This window comes from Euphorbia lathyris, chromosome 7 (genome assembly GCF_963576675.1).
Source record: "Euphorbia lathyris chromosome 7, ddEupLath1.1, whole genome shotgun sequence".
Classification (NCBI taxonomy): Eukaryota; Viridiplantae; Streptophyta; class Magnoliopsida; order Malpighiales; family Euphorbiaceae; genus Euphorbia; species Euphorbia lathyris.
In genome coordinates this window covers 13,417,881-13,435,311 of record NC_088916.1, presented here as the reverse complement: position 1 = coordinate 13,435,311, position 17,431 = coordinate 13,417,881, and the positions used below count along the sequence as shown (strand labels likewise).

Below are 17,431 nucleotides of genomic sequence, written 5' to 3'. Positions count from 1 at the left end.
CTTGCCTTTAAGGCAGCCAAGGCCACCGCCTAGGGCCAAAAAAAAAAGGGCCTCATATATATCTTTAGTTTAATATGTTAGGACCATCATGAAATTTAATTTACTTATCTTCCAGCCAGATCCAATATATATCTATCTATCAAATCCATATTTTATATATCTGTCTATCAAGTCCATATTTTACATTGTCTGTCAAATCCGTATTTTACCGTTTATCAAAATCTTGCAACGTCTTTTTTTTCTTAACTTTAAATAACATATAAAAATAGCTATATATCAAGGACATGGATTAACTTTATTATCTATTGAAAATGAGATATTAAAGGACATTGAATTTAAAATTTTAATTAGTCATTTTGCATCTCATAAAGCTAGAGTAAATATTAAATTTTGTGTTTCATGAATATATATTTTTTTCATCTTTTTTTAACTCTAAAATATTTTTATGTCAAAAGAGAAGATAAAATGCCTAGATTTTGAGGCCGAGCCTTGGCGCAACGGTAAACGTTGTTGTCGTGTGACTAAGAGGTCACGGATTCGAGTCTTAGGAGCGGCCTCTTGCCAAATAAATTGGCATGGGAAGGCTTGCTCCCAGTACACCTTTGTGGTGGGACCCCTCTCCGGACCCTCACTCAGGGGGGGACGCGTAGTGCGACCGGGCCGCCCTTTTTTTATAAAAGGCCTAGATTTCTTATCCCGCCTAGGGCCTCAAATAGTCTCGAGCCGACCCTGACAGAACCTATTAGGATCCATTAATATTGATTAGCCGATATTTTCGGTTAGATTTTCAGTCATAAGCTTTTAACCATTTACCTTTTTCCTCTCAATGGTTAACCAAAATAAACGGTTAACCGTAACTTCTTATAGAATCCTTACCAATAATTGCTCAATTACATATGATTTTAAATATACAAACAAAGTAAATTTTAAATACAACATAATTAAATTTTGAATACAACCTAATTAAAAGTTCGTATTCCTGAAGTGAATGTGGAGATATGAAAAGAGTAAACCCATATCAGAACCCAAATGAACAGTAGAGATTTCGTTTAACCGAAACCGTCAGTTTTTTACATTCAAAATCGAAACTGAAAAAGTTCACATGTACAATCGAAATCAATACCGCTAATTTGGTTAACTCGTTTTTTTGGTTCGGTTTTCCGTTCTTTGATTCAATTATCGGTTTGATTGTTTTTTGGCCACCCCTAATCAAAGCCTTGTCTTCTAATCTATACTTTTTATGCTAAAAAAAAAATATTAATTAGCATGCATCACCAACTTTGAAAAAGGAATGAATAGGTTAATTTCTAGAAAAACTTTATAATATTTGATTTTTTTAAGTCTTTCTTTGGTTGTTTTTTGTTTCCTCAACTATATTTTTTTAAGTTTCCTCAACTACTTAATTTGTAGTCCAAAATCAATTTAATATACTATAAAATAGGAAGCTTAGAATCTCCTTTATGCGTGCAAAATTGAAAAGCTCAAAGTACTAAACAAAAAGTCATAAGTGAGCGAAGAAGAGAGCAAAGTGTATAAATGAGTAAGAATGCAACAATATAAAAAACGTCTTGTTATTCTTGTAAAAGTTTAGTTCCAATTTAATAAAATAAAGGTTGTTATTTAAGTTCTCTGTATTTAACAAAAATTCTCCCTTTTCTTGATTTTCATGGTTTGGGATTATTTCTATTAATACTAAAAGTCTCTCCTGCTATAAAGAATGGTAAATTTGAGAAAATATTGCCAAAAGTGAATTGATAATGCAAAACGACATATAAAAATGAACAAATTAAAAAATCTAAAACGGTATATAATAAGAAACGGAGATAGTAACAAATAATAGATTGAAGGTAAATATTAACATTTTAAATAAATCAATGGCAAAATATTGCTTTAATTTAATATATGTTTCTATTCAATGGAATTATCATAAAAAATATTGCAGATTGGATGACTAATCGCAGGTACTTGTTTTTTAGGTTTCACGAGTAGGACTGACGTTACGCGTAGATCAGGAGTGTGGCCGCCGAGTATCGAGGACCAAAAGAGTCCAAATCTTTTTACTATATATATAGGAATTTATTTATTATAAATATAGATATAATAATACTTATTCAAACTTAAAAGTAGTTAAATATTATAATATTTTAGATCTAAAATGATCTAAATTTCTATTTTAAACTTTTACGTAATACCTTGATTCAATACCATATAGATATTGTCTGCTCTGGCCCAAATGCAACATATTGGCCGTTGTCCACACTGGACCGAGTCGTTACAGGCCCACCAGCTTCCACCCGGTTCATCCCCGAACCACACATTGTACGTAGAGAGTCGGCTCTGATACCAATTGTAACACTCTGGTCCAATACCATGTAGATATTGTTCGCTCTGGTCCAAATCCAACACATTGGGCCTCATGGCTTTAAAACGTGTCTTCATGTATTGGACTCTCATCTTACTAATAAGTCTCAATCACTTCCTCTCCATTTTGGATGTAAGATTCAGTTCATTCCTACTCTCATCGTCATCCCTTAGGACCACTCTTTGCTCATACCTTCTACCCCGGTGTCACCCACTCTAGACCGGGTCGTTACATTTTAAGTATATATTTTTTTAAGAAATATCTATTAAGAGCCTATAAAATATCAGCATCCATCGCAATCGCAAGTGTTATTTACTATCTACAAGTGTCCATGGTTTGCTGTGGCTGATGATGCTAGTGGTTCCGTTTGTTTTGAGTGTAGTCTCAGTTTCTCAGTTTCTTTGTGTGTGTTCAAGGGTCCTAACCCCTCTTTTGTATAAAAAAAAAGGAATTATTAGCATTCTTTTACTTTTTCGGATATTTTCCGGAAAATGTTCTTTAAAGAGACTAATTTATAAAAAAAAAACAAAATCAAATATTAATTGAAAACGAATTTATCCTAACATTTTTAACAATATAAATGCACCAATAAAAGAATCATATCACAGCTTTATATGATACGGCTTGCTTCTATGCGTTACATGAACGTTGAATTTGAATCAGATGTTAAACTTATTATTGATGCAATTTACTCCAACAAATAAGATATCTCGGAGTTCGGAAGCTTATTCATGATTGTCGAGTTATCCTAATTTTTAAGTCGTTTAGCGAATAGGCAGGACCGGCCCTGGGCCTTGATTTTTGGAGGTGCAGGCCCAGGGCCCATAGATTTAAGGGGCCCCAAAAAAATCTTTTTAATATAGTATATATTTTAAAAAAATAAACTTATAACCTACCTGCATTACACCGTTGCTGTTGTGTTGTGCCGTTTTCTGCTTCTTTCTTCAGTTTACCGATTTCTTCCTTCTGTTTTGCCGCTGCTCCTGCTTGCTGCGTCTGTCTTCCGTTTTGCCGCTGCTTGCTTGCTGCGTTCCGAGCGTCCCTTCCGTTTGCTGCGTTTCTCTATGTCTCTATGATGAGTTGTGAATTCATAATTATTAGGACTGTTGATTTTTTTTTTGCTGCCTTATTTTTATATGATATAATTTTGCTGCTTTTGTTAAACACTGTTTCGAATTCAGATGAATATTGATGTTTTTTTGTTCCTTTTTATATACCTAATTTGTAGATGAAAACATAAGAATTGATTTTTTTTGTTGCATACCCATTACCTAATTATGTATACAGAAAACTTCTTGTTTTGTTGCATCAAAAAATAAGATTTTGATTTTTTTTTTTTTTTTTTGCATACTCATTACCCAATTATGTATATAGAAAATTTCTTGTTTTGTTGCCTAATATGAATTGATTATTTTCCATATTTTTTTTATATAAAATTGGTAAAATGCATGTATTTTCTAATGTAGTAGTCAGTGGCGAATACATATAAAATTGGTTCTTGACCACTCAATTTTTTTTTTGCTAAATCGAACTTGCTCAATTTTTTTTTTTTATAAATACGTGTTATAATTTGAGTGGTCAAGAACTAATTTTTAAATACTAATTACAATTTCTCAAAATTAAGCTAGATTTTGTTTAAAATTACAACTAGGTGTTCGGGGGGTTGTTAGGGGGTGTCAACCTAGTTGGGATATCCGACAATCTCTATTTTAACTTTTAAAGAAATTTTATTTTTAGAAATTTTGTATTAAAGGGCCCAATTTTATTCTCTCGCCCCGGGCCTACAAAAGGTCAGGAACGGCCCTGCGAATAGGGCTGCTCATTTGGTAGCTAGACAGACCTATTCCAATGATAACGATTTTTTTATCTTTTGTTGTACCGAAATGGCCGCTAAACACTATTGTTGAGGATGCAAATCCTATCTATCTATCTAACTATACTATATACTAAATCTCTAGAAATAGTGATGATGTGTCATGTTGTAAATTATCCATAGCTTATGTGTCATACTGTGAATTAATCTATATATTTTTCTTACTTTTTAGGCTCTCTCTCTCTCCGTTTTCTCCCCTATCTCTCTATTGCCACCAACCCACTCTGTTAACCACTCTACTTAAGTGATGCTTCTTTGTTTCATTTCTTTTCTATAGATAATTTCATTTTCTTTTTATTTTGACAGAAACTGCTCCTTTTTCCACGTTCCAACCACCTCTCTTTCTACTTACGGTTAATGTTTCATTTTCTAAAGGTCTGATGTATGGTTTATAAGAAGTATTAATTTTTGTACAGATTTATTGATCATAAATTTTTCTGTTTTGCTACCTATTATTGTTCTTCAGGAGTGTTTTCTTCTACACCTGTGTCTGGTGTTAGTTTGCTGCCTGATTAATGCAGGTAATGATATTTGCAAAAGTTTTTTTAGGATGAAAATTTCCTGCTATATTTTTTGTTAGGTTTTTGGTTTTTCTAATTTCCTTTCTTATTATCTTCTTCAGCCAGTAGAAATGCCTAATTGCTGTCTTATTTTCTGCATGTTCTGGTGATTTTTTGATCAGGGGTTTATTGCTAAATGCCTTTGGTTTCGGGTTTATGATTTACAGGGTTACTATAGGCGATGTGCTGTTTATCTTGCTATGAGGAAATTCAAAGTTCCGCTAAAAGACTTCCAACAAATACTTTATATTTTTATAATTCTCTATAGGCCACTATGCAGAATCGCCTCTTGCGGCCAAATATCCACCCATCGTGGCGGGAGAGTTTGTTGAACAAGAGCTTGCAGTTATGAATCTGAAAGGAAGTAATGGAGAATCATGAATAAAATTTGTAAATAGTAATTGGTTATCCAATATTTTTAGGCTAGTGCAGATACCAAATTAATTAGTCATGTGTGAATGATTCTTTTTGAAATGAACAAATGATAGTCAGGTGAAATGAACAAATGATAGTCTGGTGTCAAAGCATACCTTAGCATGTGCCGAATATACACATAATATTTTCTGTAAGTTCTTTGAAAGTAATGGTGAATGGATACCATATACTTATTTAATCTTCAACTCATTTAAAAAATATAAATGTTGAACACCAAGTTGTCATCTGTCAATTTACTACCCCATGCATGTTTTGGAGCTGCATTTTAAAATGCTGATTTTCTGTTTCCTAACATTAGTTTACAAGTATGTTTCTTTTTTTTTTTTTTTAATAAATTTACAAGTATGTTTCTTAATATTTGCTATTTAATTTCTCAAAAAAAAATAATAATAATTGCTATTTAAAAATTCAAATATTGCGTTCTTGGTTTGTATAATTACATTGTTTGAATAGATTGAGGACATCACGATGTCCTTAGGAACTTTCCAGTCAATTAAAATTTCGTTTTTATATTATTATCAAACAGTAATATAAAATTTTGTTTTTATAATTTTGGACGTTAAGGACATCATTGATTGTAAAGTTGCAAAAACAATCCTTCCATTTTTTATAAATTACCTGCAGTATCCAGCCTACAAATTTCTTATTCAATTTTTCTCAATGCTATGTGTTTTTAATTAATATTTCTTAGTTTGACAACAATGATATTTTGGCTTTGTAATACAAAAAGAAGTTTAAAGATGTTTGGGTAAATTTTCATTTTCAATGTTTTTATCATTACTGCTAAATTTCAATAATTCATCTATTGAAGTTTCACACCCACACAAAATTATGAAAATCTAAGGTTTGCATAATTTTTAATTTCAACACCTTTCCCTGAGTTATACCATTTATGACATTTGCATTTGGATTCATTTTAGCTTTATCAACTTTGGTTTTCTTAAGCCCTTTGAGGAATTTGCTTATCATTGAAATTAAACCATTATTTTTTCAATTTGGTTATTTAATTAGACTACTGAAAAACATCATGAATGAAATAAAATATACTCTATTTTTTTCTTAAAAATGCTCAGCATTCATAAAACAAATTCTACTCCACATCTTACTAGCTATTAGTTCGAGTTGGAACTCTTATTTTAATTACTCACCTTGAGAGCAAGGACTATCATGAAGATATGGCAAACGGTGATTGGAATGCACTTCATCGATTTTTGGAACACGTCTATGGTGTGGGTGGACTTTGGTATGTTTTGGGATAAGTCTTGGTGCAAGTTTTAAGTGCAATAATTACCTTTAGGAAATAATAAAAGATTTGGAGCATGTGAATGTTTGGAAGGGAAGTATAGATCAATATCATCCTTCTAATCCAATTATTAATCCATTCATAGAAAATTATAGTTGGGAAAGTATAGTTGGATTAATGATGAATGTCTTAGCTTTGTTAGACTCATCTTTAATTTTTATTAAAAAGAAAAACCGTGATTGCATTTTAATTATTTTTGGTTTCATCTTGAATGATGTTTAAGTTTTTACCTTGCTGTACTTGAAAAAAGCTGAAAAGAAAAAAAAAGTGTTAGAAAATTAAGAATTTGTATAAGAACGATATGTTATTTATGATTTCAATCAAAATATGATATACATGTGTTATGAATTTAATTAAATGTTAAATAAAAATCATATTTTATGTTATATTGATGTGTTTGCAAGTATATTCTACTTTATATGTTACTTAGCAGCACCTAATTTTCTTAATTTATGGTTGAAATATTTTATTTGCGACAAAGATAGATAAACATGTATTGTGCTTAAAATGTAAAATGTAAATTTTAAAGAAGTGTTTAATAATACTAATTGAATTGTTGATATTATTGTTCAATATTTTAATACGTTATAAATAAAAAAAATTATTATATTAAATTTTAATATTTACATATTCATTACAGTTTTAATATGTGAATTTCTAGATGACGATCCAAATAATAAAAAAAAAAAACCGTGGAAAGCATAGCTCTAAAACTAGTTGTTTTATGAAATGCTTATTTTGGGTTAAAAAAAAGAAAATGTCATAAAAATAAAATATATATAAAATATTGCGAGAAACCGCGCTTCCTGATTCCTGGCGCCAAACCAGAAAGGCACTGAAGAGAAACGAGAACCAGATTGCACTGTTTTTGTATCTTCCCTTTAAATAGGAATGTTTTTAAAATTAAATTGAAGTCTAGCTTTCAAAATATACAGCCCTCCTCTCTAATTTTCCTCCTCGATTCCTCCACGGACATTTCATCATAATTCCGCCGCTGCGGCTCAGGTACTCCTCCAGCCTCCTCTCTCTCTCTCTCTCTAATTTTCTCGTTGTTGCCGTGTCATCACACCGATACAGTTGCGATATGGCGGTGATAATGAAAAACGAGGGCAAAATGGCCGATACATTATGTATCCGTCAATATTTAAAACCCTGAGCATTCCTGATAGCTATGGAATGAAGAGACATTTCGTTATTCTTTGTCTTCCAAACTTCTGATTTCTCATATAATTAAACTTGAAATGCTAATTGCGTGAAAGAATAATCTATATGAGTAATGTCATTGAGGTTCGTTATTGTACTGACTGTATAATCTGTAGATGGCAACTTAGTTGTCGAAGGAATTGTATCCTGATGAAACATGCTATGATACATGATACATTCCCTCGTAATGTTAATTTAAGATTTTTCACTTATTAATATGTTAGGTTGAGTTCCGGCCAGTTAGTTCTTGATAGATGTTTAAACCGTTTTCAAATTAAAATGTATCACGGATCTGAGAGTCCACTGGTTCTTTTGCAGTGGCTAACCACAAGAACACCTACTATAACTACTACTACATAGATGGAAGAATCACGGAAGGAAACTCCCTCTTCTCTTGATCCCAAAGAGAAGAAATCATCGTTTGGTATTTTCTATATTGCTATTGATCATGATGCTTGTAACCTTTTGGTTTCACAATATAGAGAAAATAGCTTGCATATCTTAATTCATATATGAATTTACTATTTCAGAAGTACTTGTGAATATTTAAGATAGCGCTTTCTTAAACGGTCTTGAAAAGAATGGCGGTAGTTTGTGCTTACAATCGACAATACTGAAAGAGTTTGGAGAGAACCTGAGACTCAGAATCCCTTGAATTTGCTAATACTAATTTCCTTAAAGACCTCACCATGGCAACTTTAAACTTAAATGCCTCTAATTCAAAGGTCTGGAAACCTTTCAACTTCCTCTTAGAGGGCTAATGCTTAGAAATTTGTTTCTCTCTTGCCTAAGCTGGTAGCGTCCGATCATGCAATTTTTCTGCATTGCTTATTTGTCTATTTATTTTTGTTTTTTGTATCATTTTTTACTTACCTAATGAATTCTTAAACTACCTTGAAAGCAGATGATGAAATTGGAAAGGACTTTTATGGCTCTTGGAAATTGCTTTCAGATGCAGTCGACCCAATGGATTTTAGTTTTGATACAGTTCCAACTGGCAAGAAAATATCAATTAACTTTGGCAAATCGTAAGTGATATCGGATCTTATCATCCCATTTAAAGTTTATGCTTGCTGCGAGTTACTTCTGTGATTCTGAATATCTATGCACAGTACATATTTTCTTTTCAACGTGTTCATTGATCAATGTGGTAAATATCTCTTCTCTTTTCATTTTCTTCCACTAAATATTTGCTTTTCCAGAGGGGTGATTGCTTGGATCCAAGTTCGTGCATTTTCTAGTCAGAGATTGTTTTTGTTTGAGATGTAGTTACTAAATTATATTAATCTCTTTTTCAGGGATCCGGATTTTAATCTAGATGGCGCTTTTGACAAGTTGACATCATTTAAAGTGGACATGCCTGATCTCGACGTCTCATGCCCATCCAAAAAGACTGCAAAACCCAAGGAAAGTTCCAAAGGAGAATCTTCTGGTGGAAGTCATCAAGGAAAACCTGACAGCTTCAACTTCTCTTTTGATTTTAATGAGTGAGTGTAAATACTTTTTGTTGCAATGAACTGTATTGTTCCCAAAATTACTTCTAAATTTGCTTCAACTATGACCACAAAGTAGGTTGGATGATGCTTTCAACTTCGGTTCAACCTTAACTGAAGGAAAGAATTTTTCTGAGAAGAACTCAAGCATCAAAGATGATGGTGCAGCTAGGATTGAACAGCAGGGCTCAAAACTTAAAATGGCTGGTTGTAGTGACGCATTTGACGATTGCCAAACTGACAATCTTCCAGCTTCAGATAATGTAACTGCTCCAACTGTGAAGACTACTACAGATTGTGCAGGAACTCGTGATGCTTCAAATATTGGAGAGCTGGTTTTAACATATGAAGTACAAACTTCACCACAGAAATCACTTTCTGTTAGTCCCAAAGATAAAGAACAGCAGATTTACTTGGACGAAAAGGAAAATTTCACAGAACCAGTTGCTCCAGATACTACACAAGTTTTACCTGCACAATCTTTTGATGGGAATGATTCAACTCAGGCAACTGAATCAGATACCGAAATTGATACCCCAGCACCAGAAGTAAACACTGAATCTGTTGTAGAGCAAAATGTAACTCACAGAAAGATAGACGTTTTGAGGTCTGATCCTGATAACTCACAGTTGAAGATTTCAGATCCACCACACAATAATGAATCAGGGAGCAACAGGGCTGAAAGTGAAAAGGCACATAGTGAAACCCCTGCTGGAAATATGATTGGGACTGCACCAGTGCAAGATGATGATGAAGTTACATCAGCTGCAACTCTATCACGAACAAGATCACATTCAGATACCAGTAAGAACATTCAGATGCCAGCTTTGATATTGTTGGCCCCATTGAGAAGGTTAGACAATTTAGAAAAGAAAATAATGGCATCTTTTTTACAATTCCAATTTGGTGGCTTTAGTTACATGTATTACTATAGCTATAAGGGAATTTCAGTTCTATCTGAAGATCCAGAGCTATGAGATGATTCTCTGATTTATAAATCAATTTGCATGTTCCTGATCTAGTTTACTTTGATGCATGTATTATTTAATTAAATAAAGGACATAATATTGTCAATGAGTTTTGCTGAAATTTGCAGATGCAAGCTCTTGTTCATTGCATGAGATATTACTTATTATTTTTTATTTTGTGTTTGAATGCTTCACGCAGTGAACATGTAGTGGATAAAATAATGTCAATCAAGAAAAACAAGCCAGAAGTTGGCAGTTCTAAGATTTCGCAGACATCCAATGAGACCGAACCTCAGCTATGTCAACCATCATCTGTTGATGGCCAAGTTTCCTCAGCTGTAAACAAAGGACCCGCTACTTCCTATCCTGCCAATGGGAAAAGGTGAGTTATGTTACCTGTATTAAGTGCAATGTCTAGCAGTGACAGCTTTTCCATTGTCTGGTCAACAGGGAAGGTATTTTTGTTAACGATGCAGAAACCCAAAGAAAACTGACTGGTGATTTAAAATCACTGTCCAAAGAATTGATAAAAGGAGAACCTGCTTTCCTGGGAAGCAAAAGAAACGCTAAAGATCAGTGTAATATCAGGTAGGCATCTATAAGTGGAATTGTGATTATTACAAAGGCTTTTTTTTCTTCAAATTTGCTAGAAGATCTGGTCCATGAGCAGGAACAAATCACTTAAATTTCGTGCAAACAGTGAGCTGCTTGTGGAATTGTCTAATGACTGTATCTTTTTCAATCTTTAACAGGGAGGGCTTTAATGGTGATAGAATAAAAAATATCTCCAAGCTGGGTACTATTCCAACGCATCCTGGTAAAGAAGCAACAAAAGGGGATTCCATTTTGCTAGGAAGTGGAACGAATAAAGATCTTGATAATTTTGAGTAAGGGACCTTTGTTTATGCCTGATAATTAGATAACTATTTGATCTTTTGTGGAGTTGACTCTGGAAAAGTTAGCATGCAAAAAAATTTAGAACCAGTGTGATAGCATCATTTTCACTTCTGCTGTCATTATACCAGAAGTACTTTTATATATATATATATTTCTTTTGGTGCCATTTGATCTGGGATCTTCTAAAGTGCACACGTGCTTTTGATCATTTAGATAAGAAGATTTTAGATGACTTAATTCTTTGATGTTGGTATATGGTTCAATGACTTGAGAAAGAGTACTGGGTCACTTGTAGAAATTTAGAGATCTTCAAGAACTTTGCTGTTCTATTGCTTCTGAATTTGATAATTGTATATTTGGTTCTCCATGCTGATTCTCAATAATAATAATAATAATTCTCAAAGGAAAGCACGGCGTTAAGTTTTTTGTGGCTTTAAAAATAGCAACCAAGCAGCTAGGAGGAAATTAGGTTTTACAGTTTTGTGCATTATAGGCCTTTTTTTCTCATAAACGATTCATGCAACTTCTCCATGATTCAATATGGTTCTTAATAGGAATACTCTTGAATTGTTTTGCTGAAATGTGACTATTATCTCTGTATTAACTAAATATTTGTTGAGCTTTTTTACCATGTACCATTTGCATGTATTTAACCACAACCAAAGAACCAACATTAGTAGTTTAAATGTTTGTAATTTTCTGCTTGACTTCAATGTTTCAAAAATATGCCTGCATCTTGCAGGTCATCAATTCATTCTTTCATATGATTAAACTCAGATTTGTGCCCGTAGAGACTCTTATTATTTATGTCATTATTTGTAGTTGCTGTTACCTGGCATCTTTTGACATTCAACTTATTGCATATTCTGGAAACTGTATTTCACATCATGTGAGTTGTGGAAAACATTTTATTGTCGGTATCAGCAAACGGAAACTGTTGAAATATTTGCTGTGGTAATGTCAATCCTGCCAGCTCAACTGATAAGGAAACCAAGTCTAATACCCAGAAGAGTGTAGATTCTACAACCGTGGTTTCAAACATGATGTCAACTTGGAACCTGAAGTTTGGATCTTCTGAAGGGCTTAAAACCATGAGGAAAACACCTGATGCATCTAGCTTGAAGATTTCAAGGTCAGTTCAGAATATGACATGTTCTCAAATCCTTTGTGAATTTCCTTGAAGATTATAGTCTTTATCTTTTTGATGACCAAATATCTCCCAACAAAGGAATATCGGACAAAGCAAAGATCATTCTGATGCTACACTTAGAAGGGAATTAAGTTCCTTGAGAAAGTCAGACAAAGACATAGAAGTACAAGGAAGTACAGCATCCAAGATTGTCCATCCTGTTCAGAGAAAAACTTCAGCAATCACTTCTTTGAAGCGAAAAACAGCTGAGGTTTCTGTTTCACCATATAGCTTTCTTATTCTGAACTGAACCAATATAGATTCTCTGATATGGTTTTGCCGTTGAGCAGCTTTTAAATCTCTGCTCAAGAACTTCATAGAAGTATGGTAGTGTATCACAGATAATTAACTATGCAATTTTTCAGGCATCAAATGCCAAGGAAGTGCTTTTGCATCCACAGAAACGTCTTTCGCAGTCACTGAGTGAAAGCAGGTATGCTCGTTAAATTTGTTTGCATTTCTGTTGCAGCCCTGCTCAAGTTTCTGGGAATAAACATATTCTTTATGATACTTTGTAGAAATCTGAAGGAACCTTTGGAAAGAACAGTTGAAGTACAGGTATTACAAGGACAATGCTTTGTGTAGAACTTATAAGTGATGTGACAGATTTTATACAGAAAAATTTCGCTTGATTAGTTTATGTTACTAACTTCTCTCCTCTTAATATTTTCTTTCATTAGTGTAATCAACCAGAGAATGACACTCAGACAATGTTATATAACCAACCTACATCTGGGCTTGAAATACCTAATAAAAAAGAAAGCAGCATCTTTTTGACCACGGAAGATGATCAAAATGTTGAAAAAGCTGAAGAATATGCAAAAGAGCTGGAGGATGTAAGTAAAAACTGTTCATCTACGTTGTTTGGTATTTACGGGTTTATATTATATATATGCCGTTTTCTCCATGATATTTCAACCTTTGTTTAATGGATTTGGAAAACTGTCCGAATTAGATATTTTTTAAGAAATCATAAAACAAGATGGCATTACAATAAGAAAACTTCAGACTTGGAAATTTTGAATTGCTCGGGAGGCATTACTGCATAGCATCAATCTTTTCAAAGGATATTAGTCGTAGTGGAGCACAAATTTCAAGTCAGCATGCTGATCTTTTACTTGATTTTGAAGTTTTAGAATTAAATCATTTGAAAGTCCTAAGAATTCTGAACAAATTTGATCTTTACTCAGTACCTTTGTTGACTGATGACCACACATAGGTCAAGGAGGAAAATAATTTTGTTTCAGTTTTCCAGTTTGGTACACATTCTCTAATTGTCAGCTTCAAATATTGTCATGGAATAACAATTCCTTAAATCGATAGCTTCCTAAACCTATGATGTATTTATACTATTCTTCAAACCTTCTAAAATAATGACCTGCTTCTTTTGAAGTTCTGAAATACTCATCAGTATGACTACTATAATATATTTTTTTGAACTAGACTTAATGCTTCTTGCTACAGATTTACAATATGCTGAAGAAGAAACATGAGGAAGCTAAAGAATTAATGGTTCGAGCTATTGTGAATAATAACCATTTACTGATGCTTAACCATCCAATGTTTGATGCGAAGATATCCTTTCATTATGTCTTCATAGTTATTCTTTTTCTACTTGCTATGACTTTCTGTTTTTGTTAATATGGAATTTTTGCATTCCTTCACAATTGAAAACATTCAAAAGGTTCAGAAATTTGCTGCTCAGCTGGTTTCTAATTAGCTCTTGATTCAGAATTCCAAATGGCAGGAACCAACAACAAAAGGTACTTCCTCTGCATTTAACTTTCTTCTAGTCCATCTATAAGCTCCTTTTTCTTTTTCTTTTTTGTTCTAATTTTAGAAACTTAATGTGGTTGCAAATTCATGATTCTCCTCTTTCCTGGTACGAAGAAGAAGGCTGTATGTTTCCGTTAATATTAGACAATCTAAATAGGAACCTTGTCTTTCTTCCTTCCGTGCTTATAGACTGATTAGTCTTATGTTGTATTGCTTGCCTGCTGAATGTGTATATAAATGACTTATCTTTTCTATATCATGCTTTTAAATGTTATCTACTTCTGAATGATACTTAGTTATATACCTTTCTCATTCATAATCAAATGACTCTGCAAAAATATTGCAACAATTTAAAAACTCTGATATCAATACTTAACTAATGCAATACTATGCTTCAAGGATTAATTATATCCAAGTAAAGGACATAATTCCAATATCCATGTGCATACCATTCCTTTAATATTTTCTGCCTTGATACACAATGCTTCCGACTCTGAATTTAATTTTACTACTGAACTTCTTAACGTTTAACTCTTTTCTATCTTAAGTAAAATTTCTTTCAGTAGGTCAACCCTTATGGGGGAGAATCCAAAAGCAATGCAAGTCTAACTATTATGGGGGAGATTAATTTTAATTTTTCTTAACCTCTGAATTTTTGCCAACATCAAAATGAGGGAGATTGTTGAAACACAATTTCCACACTGAATTTTAATTCTGACAAAAATATTATTAGAAAATTAATATTCCATTATTAGTTTTAATATTGAAGTCAAATGTTGATTTAATTGGACTAATTGTTTGTTAAGTGTGTTTGATTAAATGAAAGAAAGAAAGGAAATTAAATTAAGGCTTTGAAGTGGACCAAATGCCCAAAAGTGTTTTTGTGGCCCAATAGCTGGAAGGATCCAAAAGCAAAGCCCATGCTAAGAAGTATGACTTGTTCCGGAAGATGAAGATCAAACCATAACAGGCAAGATCAATGTTGACTCTGGACAACTGACATTACATCTCTATATTTGGAAAGAAGTACAAGAAGAATACGCCTTGTCCCCTGGTCAACTTAGAATCTTTACCTTATTTGTGCAAACAGTCAGACTACTTCTAGAAGCACGATGTCTCCTACAGACAATGAAAAGAGAAGTTCAACAGTACGCTGTGTATTGAGGTCAGAGGATGAAAGAGACAGAAGGAGTGTTTCCATCCAACGGTTATTTGAAATTCGAACTAATCTCCTTAAGTGTCACTATAAAAGCCTCATCATTTGCTTCATTTGGACTTGATCATCAATGCTGAAATTAAGAGAGAATCATCTTTGAAGTTCCAAAAAGCAAAGCAAAAAGCTTATACACAATCACTGTTTTCATTCGGGTAATATCTTATAGTTTTTCATTGCGTTCTAAGTTAGAACAATTTCATCAATAAATAAAAAGATCAGAAGCTCTTCTGTTCACTTCGGTTATAAGTGAATAGGTAGAGAGGTATATAAATAGTTGAGTGTGGAGTGTAAAGGATGATATTTTACAGAATTTCTGTATCTATTATAAAAGGTTTGTGTTCTACCTGTTGAAGGAGTTCACTAGTGGATTAAAACTCAGAAGAAGGTATTCTGGGGACTGGATGTAGATAGGAGGCCGAACCAGTATAAATCGTTGTGTAACTATTTTCTTAACCCTTTACTTTACTTTTGATATATTGCTTGTTTGTGTTAAAATATCTAAGTAGTGCTTCTGACTGTTGTATGCGACAAATTGCATAACCTTAAGTCAACAGAAGCTCTCCCAGTTGAGTAGCCTTTTGTGTAAGGAAGTTCAGAAGTAGAAACAAGCTTCATTTCTCTGTTTAATGCAGCAAATGGAGTTTGCCTCTGATTCAGAATCTGTCTGTCTTGTGCTATTGAACTAAATTTGTGAAATTTACAAAGGGCTAAAATTTACCCAATAGTTTCATCACCCCCTTTTGAAACTAGACTCTATCTCATAAGAGATCAACAACTTTCTCATTTTTTACTGATAAAAATATAATATAATATATTAATTTTAATTATATTATTATATTTATCTATAAACAAGATTATTTTATTTGTATTATATTTAAGAGTTCTACATAATTTAGACCGGTATCTAAAATCTCTTCTAAAATCTCTTCAGTTCTCTACATATCTATATATAATATAAAACAGTAACGATGTAGCTAATGTGTCACTTCCTCTTTTTTTACTAATAAAAAATATAATATAATATATAAATTTTAATTATATTATTATATTTATCTTTAAAAAGATAATTTTATTCATATTATAATTCTTTGCATAACTATAGATTATAATTTTTTTTTAAAAATATTGATATACCAATACGAATTTGTGCATCGCACAAGCCAAAAACTAGTAATATCCATAAAAGACAAATACTTCTATTTGTTATTTTACATAAACAACTATTAGCAACCAGTTAAATTTTGCCAAACAGTTTTACACAAATAGTTAGTATTCATTTATTTTCATTTTTTAAAAACTACCTTTTATCTTTTAATTCTAAATAAAGGGTAAATTTCATCAATGGTATACAACGTTCGCTCCATTTCACACTTTGGTGTATAATCTTCAATTTGTCTTATTAATATGTACGACCTTATAGGTGACCTGATATGACTCTAACTTTGGAAATCGATTAAAATGGGATCGTTTGGGGTGAAACGAACAAAACACCAAACTCTTTTTCTAGCAAAGAGCAAACTGAATTTATATTAATCAAAAGCTTGAATCCAAACAATACAATTGACGCTACTTAAATAGGGAAAAGAATAAAACTACTTCTTACTAGAATTAGGAAAATCAATTAACAAAATACTTAAGTAACTAAGATAACTTTGTATGAATAGGAAAACACATTCCTGTTTAGACATAATCCTTTTGCCATAAGGGAATCTTCATCTCCCTTCTCGACCAACGAACGGTGCTGTCGACACTGCTGGAATCCGGCAGTTTCTCCTCGTCGTCTCTGTCTTGTAATTCCTCAGGAATTATATCCTCTAGGGCCAGATGTGTATCATTTGTCGCTTCTTCGACAAGCACCTTGTCCTCAAGGTTGAGTTGGAAATGTGGATAATCCCGAACAAATGACGCATAAGGAACCCAAGTTGCGTCCTCTAAAGCCGTTCCTTTCCACTGAACCAAAACCTCCTGATTGGACGAATCATTACCAGCCATAGGACGGACAACACAAACGACCAATGGCACTGGTTTTGAATCGGCTCACCCTGCAAGATATCCGGATTAGTTTCTTCAATGACACCCCCGCGAAATAACTTGAGTCGAGAAACGTGAAAAACGTTATGGACCCTTGTATTTTTCGGCAGCCCAAGACGATACGC

At 32.9% G+C, this 17,431-nt stretch overlaps 1 protein-coding gene and 1 long non-coding RNA gene across 2 annotated transcripts; both read left to right on the top strand.

Annotated features, from left to right (window-relative positions):
- The first annotated feature begins 4,437 nt into the window (after window positions 1-4,437).
- On the top strand, window positions 4,438-5,408 carry LOC136201433 (uncharacterized). Its single transcript, XR_010673835.1, has 2 exons — window positions 4,438-4,756; window positions 4,963-5,408. It is a non-coding gene; the product is annotated as an uncharacterized lncRNA (long non-coding RNA).
- Window positions 5,409-8,096: 2,688 nt separating this feature from the next.
- Window positions 8,097-14,003, top strand: LOC136236014 (uncharacterized protein At4g18490-like). The gene is made up of 14 exons (XM_066026135.1): window positions 8,097-8,160; window positions 8,641-8,764; window positions 9,035-9,223; window positions 9,306-10,082; window positions 10,397-10,579; window positions 10,648-10,785; window positions 10,950-11,084; window positions 12,068-12,226; window positions 12,323-12,494; window positions 12,649-12,716; window positions 12,802-12,841; window positions 12,964-13,119; window positions 13,748-13,858; window positions 13,959-14,003. Exons 1-14 carry the CDS (start codon window positions 8,097-8,099, stop codon window positions 14,001-14,003), a joined length of 2,361 nt encoding a protein of 786 aa, XP_065882207.1.
- The last annotated feature ends 3,428 nt before the right edge of the window (window positions 14,004-17,431 follow it).